The sequence below is a fragment of the Sorghum bicolor genome, chromosome 2 (genome assembly GCF_000003195.3).
Source record: "Sorghum bicolor cultivar BTx623 chromosome 2, Sorghum_bicolor_NCBIv3, whole genome shotgun sequence".
In the NCBI taxonomy this organism is placed as follows: Eukaryota; Viridiplantae; Streptophyta; class Magnoliopsida; order Poales; family Poaceae; genus Sorghum; species Sorghum bicolor.
In genome coordinates, this window is record NC_012871.2 from 74719757 (window position 1) to 74743005 (window position 23249).

Consider the following 23249-nt stretch of genomic DNA (forward strand, 5'->3'; position numbering starts at 1 on the left):
TGAGCTAGAAAGCCGGCTCACCTCGGCTCGTTACGAGCTCGAGCTAGCTCGTTAAGCTCGCGAGCCAGGTATAAAAAATACACAAAATATAATATTTGTATTTATCTAAAACTTAAAAATAGTAACAATACAAAAATAATATATCTAATAGTCTCAAGTCGAACAAAATATCCATATGAGCTAACAAATCAATTTTTTGTAAAGTGTAGGACATAAAATAATACAAAACTAATATAATTTATGATGATTTTTCTCTTAAACTGTAGCTTGTCTGGCTCACGAGCTGGCTCGAGTTGACTCGTTATAAATCTTGGCTCGTTATCATAACAAGTCGAACCGAGCCAACCACAAGCCGAGTGAGCTAACGAGCTTCGAGTTTTTCGTTAAGCCTTAGTTAGAGCATACATTGCACTTAGCACATTTGTAAACAAGTCTGTTCAAGTGTGCATGGTTTGTTAGCAATAGTGTGCCACATTCGTTTTTATTTGGCTGATAAGCCATATCATAAAATACCCTTGACTATTTTGTTGTAAGAGAAAAATCCGGTTAAATAGTAGGTAGATTTGGCTGATAAACTAAAGCGAACGGGCTTCTTAGTCTATGGCTCTAGGCCAATCGCCAAAACTGTGGTGATAAATCTATGCCACACGTGGCGTAAATTATTGCTACTACTACAAAATAGCACAATGCCGTGACACGCTTAACTTTACTGATCAACCAAATAAAAGTCTTGGGTACCCTTACCTGTGGCGATAGCTCGCGGTGGTGGGCAATGAAGCAGACATGAGACACCATGTGTCCATGTTACATATCAGGTTATTTCAGGAGAGTCATGCTATAGTTTGCTGAACAAAAAAAAAAAAAAAAAGCTAAGAAAAAGAGTCTCATCAACAAAAACACAACAAACGACTGTCCCTAAAGTCAAGCCGAGCACATGGACGCTACTTAAGATGAGGATCGATGATAAATAGTCACCATCATTTTCCTTTGAAACTGATGTGAAATTAAAACAAGAGCAGTGGTGTAAACCATGTGCGTGGTATGGTCGCATACGCTCCTGCAGCGGCGGGGGCCAAGATACTACTCAAGTTTGAAAGGACGCAAAGAATTCATCCGTGATGTGCACGTAACGGAAAGGGAGCCAAGCCAAAGGCAACGACCCAAAAGCCAAACGAAAATCCCCAACGGGCAACGGCTTTCCAATCTGCATACAGAAAAAGTTCAAACCGGGGGCCGGTGGTGGTCGCCAGTCGCCACCGTCTCCGTCTCCGGACCCACGCCACGTTCACGCCCGCCATCTCCGGGCACCCCTCCGGAACTCTCTCTCATCCCAGCCGCCCGCTCCCCCCACCCCGAATCCCCTCCGTCCGCTCGCGATCCGACGACGTCCCCGCCCGTGCCGCGGGAGGGATCCCCAATCCCTCGGCGCCAGTGGGGGCCCACTCCGGTCCGGCCGTCCCTCCCACCACGTTGGGCGCATCTGTCCCGTTCCGGTCCGGATCGCACCCCCGCCTGACTGACTCACTACTAGGGATGTAAAAACTTTTTGGATTTTAACACTTTAGCATTTTCGTTTTTATTTAACAAATATTATCTAATTATGGAGCAACGAGGTTTAAAAGATTCGTCTCGTGATTTATAGGTAAACTGTGTAATTAGTTATCTTTTTTATCTATATTTAATGTTTCATGTGCCGCAAGATTCGATGTGATGGGGAATCTTGTAAAGTTTTGGGTTTTTGGGTGTATCTCGCTCACTGGCTCGCCGGATCTTCTACTCCTCCTCGGCCCTCCTCATCCATCCCGCTCCCGCTCCCGCCTTCTCATTCCAAAGCTCGCCTCGCCCCCCGCGTCGCCGGCTGCTGCCCGCTCCTCCGCGGATCCAACCGGGCTCCGGCGGCATTCTCCTCCCGCTGGTAAGGAAATGCCCCGTTTTATTTCTCTTATGGATTCCGCATTTCCGTTTGTTGCCTTCCAGCTTCGTTCCTAGTCAGAGTCTTCCTAGTTTGCGCGATTCGCTTGCCGCCATTGCCCTCCGCGCCGCGCGACGAGCTGCGCTGCTACCGAGTCGCGTTGCGCTCGCATTCTGATGCCGCCGCATGCTGGTACAGTACTGGCCTGTGCCCACCAAGCACCAAAGCGCCCTGGAATGGTGGAGCCATACGGCTCTACTTCATTCAGTGTTGGTTGCCTCTGGGTCGGGTACCATGTTTAGATCCGATTTTTCGTATGAAGCTGTGGATCCATTAGGTGTCCGCAAGTCGAGTATATTTGTTTGTTTTTTGCGAGTGTAAAAATGGTCAACGCGTTTCACTGAAGGTTGTGTGTTTTACTTTGAGAATAGATACCAACACGTGTTTGTTCGTCCTCGTCTTGGTTTTGCTTCAAGACTGTTACCGCCGTCGCTGCTGTATGCCAAAATCTCGCTATCAACCATCCCAATAGTCCCTTTTCTGGTTTAATCAACAACAAACCCATGTTCCGGTACTGGCTACTCAACTGTACAGACAAGTCCTCCCTATTTCGTGGACAAGCTTGCACTCGCTGGTCCTGCTGTCATAACTGTCCTTTTGAGTGGAATTCAAGGCACTCATGTTTAGTACTACTGCCCGGTTCTCCTGAACTAAATTGCTTCCGCTGTGGATTTGTATTCCTGTGTTAGTGGGTGAGTGCTGGGCAACACTTCCATTTTGATGCGAGTCTTTACTCTTGCATCTCATAAGGGTCGGTAGTTGTCTGCTAGCACAAGCATTCAGCTATACGTGTGTACGTTGTAATTGCTCTTCCGGCTTTCCCCGCCTTATGTTTTCTCTCAGGTTCCGCGATGCAATTTTATTTTCCCTGTTAGGGTTTTAGCTATTTCATGGATGGTACTTTTAAATGCGGCTAATTGCTATTTTGGTTCACTAGGTCTCACTTTTCTGGAGTCAGGGCCGAGGATTTCTCGTAGATGACTCGATCTTCGACTATCGATTTTGGTCGGAGGAAGCAGAGCGAGCTCTTCGGGTCAGGGCCACTGCGTCCAGCAAACATCATCAGGAATAAGTTCCCTACCTACAAGAATGGTTCAAACGGGATTGTTATCAAATTGGTGGATGCCCCAGAAATGCCATCTCTTAAGGAGGCTGTTGCCAAGGAGACAACTGATTTGCTTGATAGGTGTCAGCGCCTTTCAGTCCGTGAGCTCACCATGAAATTCGAGAAGGGCTTTAACACAGCTACCTTGTTGTCTAATGAGGTCTGGAGACTACCTGTTTAGTTCCTTGATACTTATTTTAAATTTGGTCCAGTAAGTTGAGCTCCCTATTTTTAGATCTGTTTACTGGGCTTCAATGTCACATACAACCTTTTTAATCATTTATTAACGGTTCTATATCCCTTCTGTTCTGTGATTAGTGTAGTAACAGTAACTACAAACTATTAATAGAAGGTGGGTAAAAATTGAATTATTTTATATTGAATTTTAGTTGCTTTTAACATGCAGGCTAAATGGAGACATGCGGCTTTATTGGAGCGAGACATCCTTCTAAAGAATCTTAAAAGCGTATTGGAATCATTGAGAGGTCGAGTAGGGGGCAAAAATAAAGATGAAATTGAGGAGTCTCTATCTATGGTTGGTTTCTTGCTTTAAACCATAATTAGGTTATTGCAATAAATTTTTATTTTGGTCAATGTTTATTTCTTTTGAATTTGATGGCTCGTTTATCGCTTTTATGGGCACTTTAATAGTTTCATACATTTATAGGTGGATATTTTAGCAGTTGAGCTATCCAAAAGAGAAGATGAGTTGCTTCAGCAAAAAACAGAGATCACCAAAATTGCAGCCACATTGAAACTGGTGAGTTTCAAATTTTTAATTTCATAGGCACTAATTCCACACCTTAATGCTATGACTTTTTGTTGATATGACATGTATGTGACCATTAGGATACCAATTATATGTGAGAAATTATTTTAGTATCATAGGCCATTTAATGTCGACAGTTATATCTATAGAAGCTCAACTGCTAAAATATCCACCTATAAATGTGTATTAAAAGAGAGTAAAAAGCTACAAGAACTAAAAAGAAAACGAAAAAAATTACAATAGGGATTGTGGCTATTCCTCCAAATGCTAGATGTGTCCATGTTTTTTTGTCCTCTGATATTGCACACCCAAGCTCTATCCATTTGATATTGCATTCTGTTCATTCTTCTCAAGCACTGATTTTTTTATGTTTTGCAAATAGGCTTCTAAAGATGCCAAGAGAATTGTTGATGAAGAAAGAGCTAATGCTCGGTTGGAGATAGAAAGTGCTAAAGCTGCTGTACATAAAATTCAATTAGCACTTAAAGAGCAGGAAAATTTTTATCAAAGAACTGGGAAGCAGGTTAGTGACATCTAAAGATGTAATAGGGCACTGCCCCTCTTGTTTCTTCAAAAATATTGCATGGCCTTCATTACTATTTCTAGATCACTTTAATACATGGACTAAGTCAGTAAACCACCTCCTCCCTATTTACTTATTCGTGCTCATGTCTTGATTGTCCTCTGATTCTTAATATTCATTCTCAACTATCTGTCGACATGTCTTATTCTGGCAATTTAAAGATGCTATTGAGTATCGACAAAATGCAAATGGTAACCTACAACATTGATTATTTACTTATTATCTTTTTATCTTTATTATAAACCATCAACCTGCACAACCGTGACATCTTACTTTTACCTTTTTAGTTCATTTAACTGAAGTTGCTAGCCTTAAACTCTAGAAAAAAAAATCCATCTGAAATGTGCATACATGATAACCATTTGCTGCTATTACCTCTTAAGGATGTTGATGAACTGAAGGAAGAAGTTCAAGAAGCACGGAGAGTGAAAATGCTGCATTGCCCAAGCAAGGTAGAATCCAAATACTCGTGTCATCGTGTGAAAGTTGAAAATTGCAAGTTGTGTTTTAAATAGTTAGCACAATTGTTTGATTATACTTCAAGTCATCTGAATACGTGTCTAGGCAATGGACATCGAGAACGAGATCCAAGTTCTACGTGACCAACTGTCTGAAAAATCTTCAACTTCTCTTCACCTTTTGAAAGAGGTATGTGTTTCAAATCCATTTAAACGAAATTGTTCATGTTATTTTGTGTTCCTTGTCAAACTTATGAAGTTCCACAATTTTCGTACCAATCTTCAAATATTACCTAGTGGTATTAAGTGTTAACTGATTTCTAGTTACACTTTTATTGTTATCTTTTCAGTTGGAGCTGCATCGAAGTTACGAGGAAAATGCCATGCCCTTGTGTGAATTAAAGGGTCTAGAAACCTTAGGTTCAATGTTACGCATAGTTGTTCAAGATTGTGCACATGTAGATTTTTCAAATTGTTCAATCCAGTGGTTTCGCATACAACCTGAAGGAAGCAATCAAGAAATTATTTCAGGTTGAGCAATTTTCACCCTACAAAGTACTAATATTTTCTGGAAATGATATATTTCTGACATTTGCTGCTACTAAAACTTTTAGGTGCCACAAAGCCAGTATATGCTCCAGAACCACATGACGTGGGGCGTTACATCCAAGCTGAAATCAAATTCGGTGGTCAAATCTCAATCGCAAAGACTGCTGGTCCAATAGATCCTGGTATGTTTTCCTGATGGATTATCCAACACATATAGCTGCTTTAACATTTTTGGATTTGTGACATGGCTAACAGCACTTTAATTTTGCAGCTCCAGGATTGGTTGATTATGTAGAGGCTCTTGTGAGGAATCCTGAAACTGATTATAATGTATGATCACGTGGCAATTCTTTTTTTTTTTTGGTTACCATGTTTTTTTAAAGAAGGCACACCTTTAAATCTTTCATTATTGTTTTCCCCTTGCTGTAGGTAGTTATTCTTCAAGTGAATGGAATTGCTCAGGCTGCAGATTCTTTACATGTTCTTTGTATTGGGAGATTGCGGATGAGGCTTGCTAAAGAAAAGGCAGTCGTTGCGAAGGAGTTCTATTCGTCGTCAATGCAGGTATCATGTAGAAAACATTTTGAATGCTGTATGTAAGATGGCATCATAGTAAGTTTGTAGCTGCTGTTCAACATCATTGGCTACGATAAGAAAAAAAAATCTGACCAATTCACCCATTCCAGTTGTGTGGCGTTAGAGGAGGTGGAGACGCTGCTCCCCAAGCGATCTTCTGGCAACCAAGAAAGGATCTCAGCTTTGTGCTGGCCTTTGAAACAACCAGAGAGCGCAACTCGGCACTCATGCTGGCCCGGAGATTCGCGATCGATTGCAATGTAAGTCACTGAGCTGAGCTGAAGGGTGGCTGCACCTCGACGTATTGTGATTTGGTAATTGTCAAATCCCTAACCATTTTTGCTGTCTGAGTTGTGCAGATCATCCTTACTGGTCCAGGGGATAAAACTCCAGCGCACTCTGAAACCTGAAGTCTGACCCTTTCTTGAATGTACATCTCTGCACATGCAGTAGTTAGATATCTCATCTGATCTCTGAGTAATTGAGTTCAGTTTAGCAGTAGTATACCTAAGTGCCAGGCATTGACACCGATTCATTTTTCAGTGTAGGACTCGTTACATTTGTACTCGCTATTCCACAACGCCAACGGTCGAGTAGGAAACGCTTCCGGCTGACAGAAAATAAAGTATATAGTAGCGAAAAGAAAGGATCAATCCGCTTGCGTTTAGGTCTTGTCCCGTTGTTTTTGCCTTCTCGGCTCCTGGGGCGGCCGAACGGTTCGGATCTATTGGCGGTGCTGCACGTGAAGATCTACATCACATCTTCGACGTCACCGCCTGCAAGACCTACGGCCAGGGGGGACGGGAACGAGGCAGCAGTACGTCGATCGTCTCGTCGGCTTGTAGACGTGCTACCGAAGCCGGGTGCCGTGAAGGTGTCCAACAAGTACGGCCTTGTTTACTTCCACCCAAAATTCAAAAACTTTTCAAGATTTTCTGTCGCATCGAATCTTTAAATACATACATTTAAACACATATATTAAATATAAACAAAAATAAAAACTAATTGTATAGTTTGGTAAATCTTTAAATACATACATTTAAACACATATATTAAATATAAACAAAAATAAAAACTAATTGTATAGTTTGGTTGAAATTTACGAGACGAATCTTTTGAGTCTAGTTAGTTTATGATTGGATAATAATTATCATAAACAAATAAAAATGCTACAGTGTTGTAAAAAAATTTCAAAGCAAGTAACTAAACAAGGCCTACAACAGCGAGCGGTAGCACACGGGCGTGATGGGCCTCTTCTACATCCTCGTCGCCGAGCACCAGCAGCCCATCTGCCGGCAAGCCGCCGGGCGCCCGGGCGCACGGGCCTGTGCTTCAGCTTCTCCCGGTATCATTTTCCCGAAATCAATGGGAATAGGTTTTTTACTAGTATAATACCCGTGCTAACGCTACGGTAACATTTAGACACATACAAATTAAAAACGAAATATATGCAAACTAAATCAACCAAATTATATTAAAGATCTTGGAAAATTTATATCTACGAAGAGGAAACATATCTACCGTGACGTAAATATTTTTCATTCTAGTTGAATAATAATGCTATAAATAATACACCGAAGATCATCATCAGTGGCATATGCATTGAGTGCAGCCTTCAGTTCATTTCTCTGCTTTTTTGTGAATTTGTGATCATCTTGCCATTGAACATAGTCCATGTTAAATGCCAAAGCATCTATAAAAACGAATACCAGCTTAGTTCAGGATACTGGCCAATATGATCTAAACATTTGACACAAAATAACAGTAAATCACCATTTTCACCAGTTGAATGAGGCCGTCTTACGGAGTAGGAATAAAAGTGCCTTGAACAAGTAGTAAAATGTTGAAAAAACTTTAAAATGCCCTGAACAAGTAGCAAAATGTTGAAAAACTTTTTGTTCAACAGGAAATGCAGATTTTGTCGAATCCAAAGAGCACAAGATGAGTACATGACGACCATACCTGTTGGCCAGCACACTGGAGCTCCTGCTCCAACTGGCCGTTTCAGACGTGGAGACAGAAAACAGAAATCATTGGGGCTGATAAGCCATGACTGAAAGTACTGTTCGCTGATTTATTATGAGAGAAAAATACTGCTGAATGGCTGGCAGTTTTGACAGATAAGCTCAAGCGAACAATATTGCAGATTTTTAGTATGATTTACAAGAAATAAAATATAAAATCTATAGTTAACAAAAAAGGTGAAATTAAGTATCAATGGGTCTTACCTAAACACATGGTACTGTGCTGCTAAAAACCAGAATAGCTCAATGATGTAGCCTAGTCGTATCTAAACACATAATTTATTTGGCAAAGAACCAAAGTACGTTTACCATAATCTGAATCCAGGGCAGCTACTATTATGATCACAAAAGCTATGAAATTGGTAATTTTATAGCTATATCCACAAACTCGATGAAACCATAACACACAGTGAAGCTAGAGGCTAGAGCTACCTAAATCAAGATGATTCAATGTGAAGGAACCTGGTGAATCGCCATTAAGAAATTGAAAATATATATAGCAGTAATGATTCGTTGTGCGATAGACTTATCAGCAACACAAACCCCCAAAATCAACCATATGGATGGACGATGCAGATCATATGGATAAGCTACAGAACTCAAGAGTTGCCCCGTCGTCAAAAATTCAGAATGGCTGTAAACCATTAAAAAATGGGATTTGAAAACATATAAAACACAAAATGAAATATGTCATTCTCGAGTACCCGAATCTGCAACCAAGATCCACTTTGTCCCTACCGCCACTATGACACTGGCCACCGGGAGTTCAACATCCGTGTTGTGATACCGATGAAGGACAGAAGCATGTCGTCGCTAGCCTTGACAATGCGGGGCGGTGTGCAGGGTCTAGGAAGGCGCGCTTGGCAGAGACGCCAGCAGATGCGGCAGATGGCAGCAGGCGCACAGAGAAAAACACTGTCCATCAGGCTTGGTTTAGTTATAAAAATTTTTCAAGATTCCTTATCATATCGAATCTTTGAACGCATACATAAAGCATTAAATATAGACGAAAACAAAAACTAATTGCTACCATAGCTAAAGCCAAAAGTTTTCACGAACTAAATAAGGCCTAATAAACTAAACAGTACGATTAGATTGTTCAGTAATTCAGGTAAATAAAAGGATGCGTGCAACAGGTGCTTCTTATTTTTTTTAAAAAAAAACTCACGATACCATTTGGTCTTCAATGATACTCTTGTAATAGGAGACGGCACATATACTGGTAAACTATTTGCTGATGATTAGTTCAAACTATTAATTTGTTCTCTATATATAAATCTATATGGGCTTAATTAGAAAGGAAAGAAACGTAGATATCTTAAAATTTTAAACCAATCTCGGCTACAGAATGGATTATTTAGTAAATAAAGATAATCACTGGCCGCATGCTGTCTAGACTCATGAGTCACCCAGATGTCAACGGGATCAGCGCAGAGCAATTGTTCTCTTGTAGCATACATACAGTATTTGGAAACGTAGGTTGGTCCTCGATCCCCGCGGTCCAGGTTTCGACGAAGAACAGAGGAACGGTCCTGTTACCTGGTGGAGCAGCACGATGGTGTCACCACATCCGGCGGAGAAACAACAAGAGTTCCATTGCCGGCATGTCGTAGAAAGCGTTGGTCAGGTGGAGGCGACCGCCGCTCTGGTCTTGATTTGGGAGAAGATGGCCGGCGGCGGGATCGTGGAAGAGGCGACAGGAAAGAAGGCCGGCTGCGGATAATTGTTCACATCTCCGTAGTATCTTTTTTCCGTGATCGTGGGTATTCGAACCCTGACCGGTGGAAGCGCACGGGTGTGGGTGGAAGTGTGGAGGGGGTAAGAGTTTGATGCAGGCTTCAAACTTTTATCTACCGTCGTTGGATTTGGTCCTGGTTAGTTTTGAGCCATTGATTTTGATGAAGACAAAATTTTATGTGCGTTTTTCTGGATACACAATGATTGAGGCCCTCAGCGGGGGACGTTTTCTTTGGTGGACCAAGCGTAATTTTGTTGGGTCAATTATAGATAGAGATATCTAAGCTATTTACTCTTTGAAGTTGGAGAAATGCCAGTCATGCATGCATATCCTGTCCTGACAGTGGGCCCAACCACCTCAGATACGTAGAAAATGGCAACCAACAGAGAGACCCATTTTTTATTTTATTTTTTTTGAAACCAACTGACAGACTTTATTCATTTGTAATGGCATGTTTCAGAAATACCCGAATTGTAATGATATGATAGTTGTCCAACTTTGAAGAATTGTAATAGCTTAAATCAAGAAAACCCAAAAAATTAAAACAGAGAGAGAGAGAAAAAAAAATAAAAAAAACACAATTTTCGAAGACTGAAAAAACGGCCCACAAGAAGCCCGTGCGTTTTACCCTTTTTTTTCCGCCGTCGATACATAACCTGCTTCCCCGTCCGTCCGCTGCATCCTTCGCTCCTCCTCTCTCTCTCTCTCTATACCCTCTCGCTCGCAGATGACTGTTGGGCCGCCGCCGCCCTAGGCCAGGTGCTGAGGCTTTTCTTGGTCTCTTCGCCGGCGACGAACACCCACCAGGTACTCCCACCCCTTCTCTTCTCTTCCCTTCCCTTATGCTGTGGGAAGCTGAGCACCGAAACCCTAACCTAAAGCTATTTAGCTATTTGACAATCCTCCTAACTTCGAAGTTTTTGCAAAAATTATTGGGTGTAAATGTGTACATCCATGTCCCTTTACTGGATCCGCCCTGGGACCGCCCACCCCTGTTCTGTGGTGTTTATATATATTTTTTATTTTTGTTTTTGGTGTTGTGTGATGGTAATACTTGTTTATGTATGTATGTACTGATGAATTTTGTGTGGATTATCTAACTGGGGTTTTGGTATTTTGTTTTCAGGACTGATCTACACACAAGCCGCGTAGAGGTGAAGAAAAAACTTGACAATGAGCAGCATAGGCACAGGCTACGATCTGTCAGTCACCACCTTCTCCCCTGATGGTCGTGTCTTCCAGGTCGAGTATGCCACCAAGGCCGTGGACAACAGCGGGTTAGATTCCACTGCCTCCCACTTCCTATTCTGTTTTGCTTCACTTATTATTCCCTTTTCTCTGTTCCATGTAATCTTATTGGTGACGCCATGGTATTTGTGAATAGGACTGTTGTTGGGATCAAGTGCAAAGATGGCATTGTCCTGGTAAGATTTGGCTTCCTTAAATTTTTCCCCCTTCTATTCAGTGCTAAAAGTTGTTTGAGTTGCCCAAGTCTTGACTGCATTGGATCCTGATTTGGTTGTTGGTCCTTTAGGGTGTCGAGAAGCTGGTAGCCTCAAAGATGATGCTGGAAGGGTCAAACCGGAGGATCCATTCAGTGCACCGACACTCTGGCTTGGTAATGCCTTTACAAATGGCTCGAAATTTATAGTGGTTTTGATGCAAATTCATGCCATTGATGAATAAATGGAGGAGCATGATTAAAATTCTGCTTTGGTCTTCTAACCTGTACGGTTGAATATAGTAGCAAGATAGTAAAAGCATGTTCTATTACCTGTTTTCCTAAATAATCAATTGTTGATGTAAATTAGTAAATATGCTGTTCCATCAGCCATTTTTTATGAATCGTTTTTTATTTCACAAATAACTTTTATTGTCATTTGCAGGCTGTTGCTGGTTTAGCAGCAGATGGCAGGCAAATTGTTTCAAGGACCAAATTAGAAGCTGCCAGTTATGAAAAGTAAGCACCTAGTCTTTTAGACCATGCGATGTGAGATCTTTTATATGATTATTATGTTCTAAAATTTTAATGGACCAGGGTCTATGGAGAAGCCATTTCTGTGAAGGAATTGGCAGATCGTGTGGCAAGTTATGTTCACCTTTGCACACTGTACTGGTGGCTCAGGTAGTATATTCAACAGTAGTGGTCCATAATTACTGGAGGCATAACTGTACTCATCAAACATAGTTTGGCTACTGTAGTCAACCCCTAACTTGGCTTCTCTTGTACCAGGCCTTTTGGTTGCGGTGTTATTCTTGGAGGTTATGATAGAGATGGGCCACAGCTCTACATGATAGAACCCTCGGGAGTTTCCTATGTAAGTTGCTACTGTATTACATAGTTGTATCAACGTGTTAGTTTTTATATGAATTATGTCTTCCATCAGTCACGCGCTCATTTTCAGTGTGGATGGCAACGTTTTTAAGTAGCATTATGCTTGAGGAGTCTTGTTAATTTGAAATACATAATGTTTATTGACTTTACAAACTTGAACAGAAATACTTCGGTGCTGCATTGGGGAAGGGAAGACAGGCTGCAAAGACGTAAGTTTACAATTTATTTCGTTCTTAATGTTCTCTTTGTTTCTTGTTCTTCTATTGCCAATGCATAAAACATGATCAAATAAACATTCATTGCCTTATTGTAAAAGCGCGTATTGTTACAACCTATTCCTTCCGATCACAAATAAGTGATGTTGACATGGTCTTCGAATACCAAAACACACCTTTGACTAGCACTAGCACTTTTTGTTCAAAAATAGCTAAAGAACATAGCATGAGTATACTTTTATGAAACTACATTTCAAGATAAATCTATGTATACCCATAGTTCAGCTAGGCGCTAGGCGGAATCTAGGCGCTGACCCTCCGCCTAGCGCCTAGTCGGGAGTAATCGCGCCTAGGCGTTTCTAGGCGTTTTGCTAGGCGGTGATTAATACATGTATAAATACTTAAAAGAAAAGAAAAAACAATAGATAAGTAGTAGTAATGGAAGGGAGAAGGAATATAAGGCCCATTTAACAGCCCACTTTAGCTCCCGCACGCGTGACTCCCTGTCTCCCTCGTGTCTCCCGTCGCCCTCGTGACTCCTTTCTCCCGCATCGCGTCGCCCCCGTGACTCGCGACTCGCGACGCGAGCGACTCCGCCGCCGCCGCCCTCTCCCGCTGCTCCCTCTCTCTGCGCACGCCGTCGCCCGCGCTGCTCCTCCCCGCCGGCGACTGTCTCCTCCTCGCGCCCGCGCCCGCGCCCGCCGCGCTCGCCGCCGTCTGCGCACGTCCGAAGCTCCGCCGGATGCTGTCCACCCCCACCGCCGCCGCCGCCGCCTAGGTTCCGCCTACCCCCATAGGCGAGGCGGGGAGCCTCCGATTCGCGACTAGTCGTGCCTAGTCGCGCCTAGGCGAGCGCCTAGCGTAACTATGAACAATTTTCAAATACCCAAACTCTACATAAAAAGTAATATGCAACCAAAGTTTAGACTAGGACAATCTAAAAACGTCATGTATTTGTGTCTAGAGGGAGTAGCTTGCTGAGAAGGAGAGCAAAAGAGAAGTTAGTACCCTCCAAATATCAAATCGTTCAATAGTATGAATTATTTGATAGCTAATATATTCTTTCACTGGAAGTTAAAACTTTTCATGCTAATGTTAGCATGTTGTACCGAATAGTGACCATACCATTGTGCATTGTTACATAATCTTTGTGCATATGCTTCCTTTTTATATTCATTGATTAGAGTTAACCATTAAAACTTAGGCAAAGTTCATTTATTCATTTCTATAATTGAGGTCACATTTTACACGCTCTCAGTTTTTATGTGTATCCTCTTTATTCCCAATGAAATATTGACTTCTAAAATAATCTGATGGAGGTAACTATTGGCTTTAGCTTTTGTGTTACGTGATCTTGTTAACAAGAATACTTCTGCAATTACTGTTAAATTCTCTGGATTTTCTTGGTTCTGTGTGAAGTGTGAGCTTCTTTAATCTTATTATATGGATGGACCTCAAAATGATTCTGAACCCAACTTTTTGAATGTTGTCATGCAGTGAGATAGAAAAATTGAAACTTTCAGAGCTTACCTGCCGGGAAGGCATTGTTGAAGTTGCAAAGATGTATGCCTAAGCTACTTTTCTCATGATAGTACAACTTTGCATCTTAATGAATCTTTTTAGTTTTTCTTTTTCCCTGAATGAATGTTATCATTGTCTATGGTGTTGCTGGCATTCATTTTGATGTAGATTAATTGGCTTCAATCACTGTTCCACATTGTTCAATGCCATTTAAGAAATCTGTTCATATTTATTCAAAGCCTGGCGATGGGTGCACCCAGTTTTACAGCAAAAGTTTGCTGGTAGGAGTGTTATCAGTACTCCCTCCATTTCAAATAATGAGATGTTTGGCTTTCCTAGATACATATCTTTTACTATGCACTTAGATTATATGCTATGTCTAGATACATAGTAAAAGCAATGTATCTATAAAAGCCAAAATGTCTTATAATTTGGAATGGAGGGAGTAGAAAACTGCTTAGAAATATCATAATTGCATTGCAGATTTGATAACACTGCAAACTATTGGCATAAGCAGTCTTAAAACTTTTGTTAAGAGTATGGGCACATGATAGTTTAGATCTTATGTCAGATGATCTAAGTTAGAGTTGTGAGTGTTTTAAATTCTGACAAAATGTGACCAAACGCAGAATTTATGGAGTGCATGATGAAGCGAAGGACAAAGCTTTTGAGTTGGAGTTGAGCTGGATCTGTGATGAATCAAACCGCCAGCATCAGAAGGTACTGGGATATTCACATGAAGAATGGGTGGTCTCTATGGTTTTTTATTTGAATTTGAAGCTGAACCTTTTTTTTGCCTACTTGTCATACAGGTCCCAAATGAACTGTTGGAGCAGGCCAAAGCTGCTGCTCAGGCAGCTCTTGAGGAGATGGATGCCGACTAAGAAACACGATGATTTGCCCAAACTTCGCTGCTGATCCCTTTGGAGTGACCCACTGGACATGGCCAATTTGTCACATATATTTTGATCCATGCCATGTAAAACTCCGATCATGGAAGTCTATTGACTGATATCAGAGCTGTGGTGTTTACATTCTGGTGAACTCTTGGCGTGTTCAGACTTTTGGCTTCTGCTGTACCGGTTACGCAGACTGAAGTACTGGATTGTGTGTGTTTCGGAATCGTGCTCTAGACTTTTAGCTGTGAGAGATTTACATGTATGGCCCTAAAAAAAAAATGCCTATTGTATGGTTTTTTTTTGAACTTCCTCCTGTGGCCCTCAAAGGAAATTTCATTGGAAATTTTATTCCTTCTATGGCCTCCGGTGTTAAGTGGAGGGTAAAAAGACTATAATGCCTCTAGCGTCAAATTTTCTTTCGCAAACTTTTGTTTGTTTCTTGTATATTTTGAATAATAGTAAACAAATAAATTGACAATTTAGACATTATAATAGTACATATTTGGACCACAATAAATATTTAAACAGCAGTATAATATATACTAAAAAGTTTCATTTATACAAGAAACAAATCGAACTTTGTGGAAAAAAATTCATACTAGGGGTATTATAGTCTTTTTTCTCTCCACTTAACACCGTTAAATACTGAACAGATGGAAGGTCATGAAAGAAATAAAAATTTGTTTGAGGGCCATAGAAAGAAGTTTTAAAAAAAAAAACCATACAAGGAAGAAGTATTTTTGTAAAGGCCACACAAGTAAATCAGATAAAGAGCTGTTCCTTGGCTTTCTTTTCAGATAAAGAGCTGTTCCTTGACTTGATGCAAGTGTTTGGTACTCTTTCTGTTTGTGCCATATGGTTAACAGACGTGAAAGCATGAAATGCAAGAACGACAAAATAATTAAACCCAGCTTTTAGTCGGCAGCTAGACAACCTTTTCCTTACATTTCCAAGCTCAAATAAGGGGGTGTTTAATAGGTATTGTAGCATTTTTGTTTTATTTAAAAATTATTATTTAATCATAGATTAATTAGGTTTAAAAGATTCATCTCACAAATTACTCTCATTATATTTTTAGTTTCGTAAATAGTTTATATTTAGTATTTTATATATATATATTCAAACATTCGATATGACTGACAATAAAATTTAGTGGGCCAATATGAAAATATAACAGGATGACTTTTTTATTTAATTTGTATAGCGACGGGTGGTTTTATTTCGAGCAGTGCGTGCACAGTACGAGGAAGTGACAACAACAATGGCGAACGTTACTGGTAGTGCATGAACTGTGCACTGGACTCCACGTAATCTATCTATCTACATGCATGTAGTCGTCCAAATAAACACGTACGGTACGGGGACCATGCACATGTAACATGCATGTAGCTAGTCTAGTCAAAACCACCAGACATATGATCGTGGACGAACAACTTCATGTCCTCGACGAGCTTGCCGGAATCAGCGAGCTCCGGGAACGCGTAGAAGCCATGGACGGCGTCCGGGTATTCGACCACCCTGACCAGCTTGCCCTTGGCACGCAACGTCTCCACGTACCTGGCGTGCCAGTCCTTGAGCAGGTCGAAGCCGCCGCTCACCACCATCGCCGGCGGGAACGTGTCCGCCAGCTCAACGCCCTCCCCGCAGACGCGCGCCGCCGGGTGGTCTCGAGTGGCTCCCTCAGGCAAGAACTCCCTCCAGTAGTGATCCGCTCGAGCCACCGACAGTATGCGGCAGGCCTTGTCGAAGGCCAGCTCGGCCTCGGTGCGCTCCTCCCCGCCGAAGAAGGGCTGTATGAGGACGGCGCCGGCCAGGCGGAGGCGCAGGGGAGGTGGTGGTGGTAACGTCGACGTCGCCGTCGTCGCCGACGACATGGACGACGCCCAACGCTGGGCGACGTGGTGAACCATGTTGGCCCCCGAGCTGTCGCCAACGAGGAAGCAGCTAGAGAGGTCGACGGCGCCGTGGAGGAGGTCGGGCGGCAGCGGCAGTGGGATCGGGGTGGTCTCGTCGAGGTAGCGGAGTGCGGCGACGCCATCGTCGTAGGCTGCCGGGAAACGATGCTCGGGGGCGAGGCGGTAGTTGACGGACACGACGACGGCCCGGAGCTCACGACAGAGACGGCGGCAGAAGGCGTCGTAGGGGCGGGACGACGCGGAGAAGAGCACGCCGTGGAAGTAGACAAAGATGGGGAGCGGGGCGGCGTCATCGTCAGCGTCAGCGATCACCGCCGCCGAGGGGCAGAACACGCGCGCCCAAAGGCCGCGGGAGGCGTCAATGGTGATGTCAGCGGATCGGACGAGTAGTACATCCGACCGGGGCTGGGCGTGGCTGGCGCCCACCTTGACCTTGAGGTCGCCGAGCCAGAACAGGGGGCGCCGGATACTACCGTCCAGGCGGTGTGCCACCTCGAGGGCGGCTGCCTGGATGCGCACCGTCCATGGCAGGGACGGCGTGCGGGTGCGGCGCCGGCGCAGGGGGGTGTTGGAGCTGCTGCTGGCCGCCATTTCTTCTTGCCTAATTTGCTTATTATATTATTAGGGATGTGGAGTACGTGTCTGCCCTGCCCGGCCGGGGGCCGGGGGGCGGGTATAAATACAACTGCACAAGAGGAGAGGAGCCGCAATATATAGGCCTTGTTTAGTTCCGAAAAGTGAAAAGTTTTCGGTACTGTAGCACTTTCGTTTGTTTGTGACAAATATTATCCAATCATGGACTAACTAGAATCAAAAGATTCATCTCGTGATTTACAGCTAAACTGTTTTTGTTTTTATCTATATTTAATGTTTCATGCATGTGCCACAAGATTCGATGTGACGGGGAATCTTGAAAACTTTTTGGTTTTTAGGGTGAACTAAACAAGGCCATAATTGCCATGCCAATGCGGCAATGCGACAGAGGAGGAGGATTCTAGCGCATGCCCGACATGCATGTACACGGCCTCGGCACGCAGAGGTCGATAGTGCAGTGCAGTACTAGCGCAGCTGCAACCAACAACAAACAACCGCTAACAACCGCTAAAAAACAAACAACCGCTAACGAGAATCCTGTAGCGTAGCGTCGTCGGCATGGGCACCGAATCACCGATAACAACAACCGCTCGCTAACGAAAGACAAGCTGGTCAAGGAGATATTAGCCTCCAAAAACACCTGCTGCAAAGGCTGCAATACCAGTACCAAATCATATTAGCCAAGGAGGAAGCCTATCACAAGCAACGCTACAAAAACACAAAGAAAAAACAAAAAACTGGTACATAAAGGGAGACAGGAATACAAGCTTTTTTTCCATCAGGCCATTATTAAGAGAGCTAGAAGAAATACCATTACTCATTTTTAAAAGCTTGATGGCACTTTCTCCACAACCCATGAATAGCTTACCCAAACAGCTAACAACTATTTTATTTAAGTCCATTTTCAGGCCCAATACAAACATTTCTACAAAGCACACAATGCAAGAATAGAGACAAGAATTGGAGATATCAGATACTATAAGTAAGGATGAATATACTAAATCCATCCTTGATATGCTGGAACTGCACAATATCGTCAAAAACATGAGAAGTAATGCCGCTCCAGGGCCTGATGGTCTGAATGCGGGGTTCCTCAAGACAACAGAGGTGGGTTGGTAAGGATGCTCTTAATTTGACGGTTGATTTTATCAAAATGCTGCCATCCCTTCTGAGATCAATAAAACTTACATTACTTTGATCCCTAAAATGAATGCCCCTGTTGCTCCAAAAGATTATAGACCTATAAGCCTATGAAATGTTATTTACAAGATTATTACAAAATCTCATTTTGACAGAATGAAACATCACTTACCTTATCATCCTGCTTTTGTTCAGGGTAGACACATTGCCTCTAATATCACCATTTCACAATAAATTATTCATAGTTTCAATCTTAAACTGGATCTAGCTAAAGCTTTTGACATGATTGAATGAAACTTTTATTGTAAATGCTTTGAAAAGATAGGATTTTAGTGATCATTTTACAAATCTAATTTACAAGTGCATTTCCACTATTAATCTCTCTGCCCTGATAAATGGTGAACCTGGCCTGGTGTTCTATCCACAAAGAGGTATAAGCCAATGTTGCCCTCTCTCTCCTTACTTGTTTATTATCACCATTAATTAGTTCTCAATTTGCTTGCAACGACACTCCACTAATCACAATATTAAAGGTACCACTTTGGGACTGAACAACCCCTATATACATGCTCTTCTTTTTGCAGATAATCTAATTATTTGTGGACAAGCTACTCAAGATGAAGCCACCTAGACGATCAACTCTATCCTTCAATCTTTCTATGCAGCCTCAGGACAAATACCCAAATTCTCTAAATCCTCCATCACTTTTAGTAAATGTGTTGATGCTCAATGTAAAGAGTTGGTCAAATTAATCTTTTCGGTTCCTGATATGGCCCTAAACTCTATTTATTAGTTTGGGCCATCCCCTCATTTTCAACCACAATGACAAAACCAAAGCTTATAATTTCATTTTCTAGAAATTCAAAGCAAAGCTGACCACAATCAAAGCTCACAAGTTCAACCATGCTAGTCGTCTTGTTTACATTAACTCTATCCTTGCTTCGATTCAAATCTATTACATGTCCACCATACTTTTATCTAAAACTTTCATCTCTAAAATTACCTTCGATCATCAGCAATTCTTGGTGGGCTAGAGTAAAGGAGGACAACTCTACTACCTCTTTTCTTTCAGGTCTTGGACAGATATTTGCTGGCCAAAGAAGGAGGGTGGTTTAGGCATAAGATATCTTCTCACTATCAATAGGAGTCTCATTGTACATGCAGCATGGAACATAGCCACAGTTAAAAATCCCTTTGTCACAAACATTCTTAAAGCTAAGTATTTCTCTAACATAAGTTTCTGGCTGGCATACAACACTCCAACCAAATCTGCCTTTTGGTCATCTATTCTCTAAGTCAAAAAGATCATTGTGGACAACTACATTATCTAAATTCACGATGGTCAATCCAGCATATGGTCCACTCCTTGGTGTCCTATTTGGCATCAAATCCATGACCACATAAAACTACGAGTAATAGTTTCAAATTGGCCTAATATTATCTCTGATCTATAAGACAACAACACTCATCATTGGGATTTCAACTTAATCTCCCAAATTTTTTATAATCATGCTACTACCAAAATCTTCTCTACTCAAATAGTCCACTCCCTCGATCCACACATTATGACTTGGAAACCAGCTACAAAGGGAGTATGCACACCCAAACAAGCTTTCAATTTTCTTAACTCTCAAATGCAGGTTCAGCCTCTCATCCAAGGCTCCAGAGCAATCATGGATCAAGCTATGGCCATTTCAAATTAAAAAGAGCTTGGAAACACAAACTACTGCCTCCTAATATTAAGACTTTTGTTTAGAGAATCATTAGAAGGGCTATTGCTCTACAGGTGCTCATGCAGGAAATCTCCCCACAAGAATAAATAAAAATTGTGACACTATTGAAAATGATGCTCACTTGTTTTTCCATTGCCACTTTGCAAGAGTTGTCTGGTTTTCTTCTAAAACTCCTTTACGCACATCCCTTTTGCCTTTTGAGCAGGATGGGATACAAGACATTTTAGCTGCCATTATCAATACAAATACTACTGATTCCTATTTTCACAGAATCATGATCACGCTTTGGTATTTATGGAAACCCAGAAATGATCTCCGATTTCAAAAAAAGAAATGGAGGGTTTTGCAGGTACATCATGAAGTGGGGAGGCGGACATCAAAGCTTCTGAAGTTGAAGAAAAACCTGCTACATATACAAAGAATGTAGTGAACAGGACCCCTACCTTCACAGCCGCCCCAACCTGTTAGCTCTACTTGCACTTTACCGTGTTTGATTACAAGTCTAAGGTGGTATACTGATGCTTCTCTACGGCACGACAACATCTCCAATGACGCAAGACCTGCTAGACTAAGAATTTTTCTCCTAGACTTCAGTAGACAACTCAAATGTCTTATCAAGACAAGTGTTCAAGTAAACTCAGTTTTATAGACTGAAGCTTCAGCCATGGCCATCAATGCTCTTCTAGGAATCAAAGAGGTATCTTTCATCACGGACAACCAGCTCTTAGTGAATTACTACAAGGAACAAAATTATGATATGCTACCTCATTGGAGCATTAAATCGTCTGCTCAAAGCTTTGTCAATGCGCTATTCATATGGTTGCAAATGGAAAGTCCTAAAAATATGCGGAGAGAATAATGTCAGAGAACTCAAATCTTAGCAGCTCAAGGTTTATAAAGGGTACTATGTTCTTCGGCAAATGAAAGGATAGTTTGTAAGAATGCAAACCATGTAATCAATTATCCTCTGAAGGAGGCGCTAAATTGTAAATTCTATACCAGGGGAGTTCATCTCCTCTATAGCAGCGGTTTGCTGCAATTAATAAACTTGATGGGTTTTCGTCAAAAAAGGAGATCTATCGCGGGAGTGAGACCAAGGAGCTATAGCTGATGATCAGCTGGCTCAGCTAGCGTCGTGGAGGTGTACGTTAACGAACCATCTCCTACAAGGTGATCTTCAAGACGGGCACTGGGCTGTCTGATTCCTTTGATGCAACTACGTTTGAGCTTGGCATGTGACAGAATTTGGAAGCTGCTTAGGCCTTGTTTAGTTCACAAAAAATTTTGGCTTTGGCTACTTTTAGCACTTTTGTTTGTATTTAACAATTATTATTCAACTATGTACTTAAAAAATTTGTCTCGTAAATTACAATATATAATTAGTTAATTTTTTATCTAATTTAATACTCCATACATATGCCGTAAGATTCGATATGATGAGAAATCTTGATTTTTTTTTTAATTTTGCCGATGAACTAAACAAGGCCTTAGTTACCAAGTGAAAGCTAGCTGTGTGGAGTAGTTTTTAAGAGGGGATTCCTTTCGGTCTTCCTCGGAGTGTCCCATTTTAAACAAATTTCATCACACTATATCAAGCCATCTTGTGTCAACCATTCAACAATTTTTTTCTCTCACAACAAATCAGCGAAAAGTATTTTCAGCTATGACTTATCAGCCAAGCGAAGAGCCTATCAATTATTTTTGGTTGTGGCCATTTTTTTCTTCCGGTAGTTGACCTTTAGATTCACTACACCAATTGCAAATTGAAGCCCCCAAATTGCTGAGGGACCGTCAGTCGATAAGCCATGACTGAAAGAACTGTTTGCTGATTTGTTGTGAGAGAAAAACACTGTTGAATAGCTCATAGATTCAATAGATAAGCTCAAGCGACGAATCAGCAGTGTTTTTCTCTCACAACAAATCAGCCAATAATACTTTTTGCCATGGCTTATCAGCCAAACGGATGAACAAGATGAGTCACTAACCCTTGTCAGTCGATGCAATATCATTTTTTTTGTGTTTTCACGGATGGACATTACTTTACTCAGTAGAGATTTATCCTGTGACAATCAGCTGACTCTTTTTTTATGGACTGATGGTTCAATAAGATCAACAAATAGATAAAGAAATATTAAAGCTTTAGAAATTAATGTAGACCCAAAATTCAATACTAAAGTGAAAGAGAAATAATTTAGCATAAAAATGACTGTAGTCACGAGATGGATAGTTTAGATATGCACGGAATAGCTATAGCAGTACAAGACATGAACCGTGGTAAGGCTCTCATAGTTTACACCAGAAAGGCTTTAAAGAGGTATAGCTTAGGTATTTGTATGGAATAAAAAGAGATGATGGGCAAAGTATTCGAGGAATACGTTTAGGGAGTAGCTTTTTTTTCCACAAGAGAGACACTAGGATGCTATCTAGGGATATTGACACGGATGCGTAATGCACGATCAACACAAAATAGTCACGCCAACTTTTGGTGTATCTAGGGATATTTACTGTTCTACCGCACAAAAGGCTATGACCTCCTTCAACTATTGCATGAGTGTGACTTAACTTCTTCGGTTAGAAAATCAGTTTTTTAGAGCATTCCATCTCTTGAAATCGACCAATTTATCTCTTCCAATGGTTTTGGCTCACGTGACGTCAACCATCTTACGTAAAGCCAAATCAATCACAAGAGACATAAATTGAACTTTCATGATAGTTCAGCAAGACCAAATAGAGTTTAGAAAAAACTATAGAAATATTTTTTCCCAAAAAACTATTAAAATATTTTTCTACAATAAATATGCATTAAAAAATACTAAAATCTGAATTACTATTAGCAAATTCAAATGAAAAATTGTTTTAACATGCAAAAATATGAAATTAGTTTCACAATTTCAAATAAATCATGCTCCTAAATAACTGTAGAAATATTTTTTCAAAAAAAATTATCCAAATAGGCAAATATCTTAAGAAAAAAATGCATTTAAAAATTCTAAAATCTAACTTAATATTGAATAAAATTTATGCTCTTTATTTTTGTGGGCTAGGCACCATTCTAGAGAATAATTTTAGCAAATGCATAAAGTATGACATCCGAGCCCATTCAAGCTGCCTTTTTGCTTGAT

General features: G+C 41.3%; 3 protein-coding genes across 4 annotated transcripts; 2 read left to right on the forward strand and 1 right to left on the reverse strand.

Moving 5' to 3' along the window:
* Positions 1761-6658, forward strand: LOC8072201 (stomatal closure-related actin-binding protein 1). 2 transcript variants are annotated; one of them, XM_021452735.1, is made up of 14 exons: positions 1761-1915; positions 2910-3237; positions 3484-3612; positions 3745-3837; positions 4229-4369; positions 4813-4881; positions 4994-5077; positions 5238-5418; positions 5502-5618; positions 5708-5766; positions 5866-6000; positions 6123-6272; positions 6372-6442; positions 6556-6658. In XM_021452735.1, exons 2-13 carry the CDS (start codon positions 2950-2952, stop codon positions 6420-6422), a joined length of 1497 nt encoding a protein of 498 aa, XP_021308410.1. In that variant the 5' UTR covers positions 1761-1915; positions 2910-2949; the 3' UTR covers positions 6423-6442; positions 6556-6658. The 2 variants fall into 2 exon arrangements, with proteins under 2 accessions (XP_021308410.1, XP_002461113.1); XM_002461068.2 differs by having other exon boundaries at positions 6372-6658.
* LOC8073097 (proteasome subunit alpha type-3) lies at positions 10417-15101 on the forward strand. Its single transcript, XM_002461069.2, has 11 exons — positions 10417-10581; positions 10901-11051; positions 11159-11198; positions 11309-11392; positions 11661-11734; positions 11813-11899; positions 12008-12092; positions 12272-12318; positions 13822-13887; positions 14475-14565; positions 14658-15101. Exons 2-11 carry the CDS (start codon positions 10948-10950, stop codon positions 14727-14729), a joined length of 750 nt encoding a protein of 249 aa, XP_002461114.1. The 5' UTR covers positions 10417-10581; positions 10901-10947; the 3' UTR covers positions 14730-15101.
* Positions 15908-17337, reverse strand: LOC8073098 (probable carboxylesterase 18). The gene has a single exon (XM_002463229.2). It carries the CDS (start codon positions 17249-17251, stop codon positions 16139-16141), a length of 1113 nt encoding a protein of 370 aa, XP_002463274.1. The 5' UTR covers positions 17252-17337; the 3' UTR covers positions 15908-16138.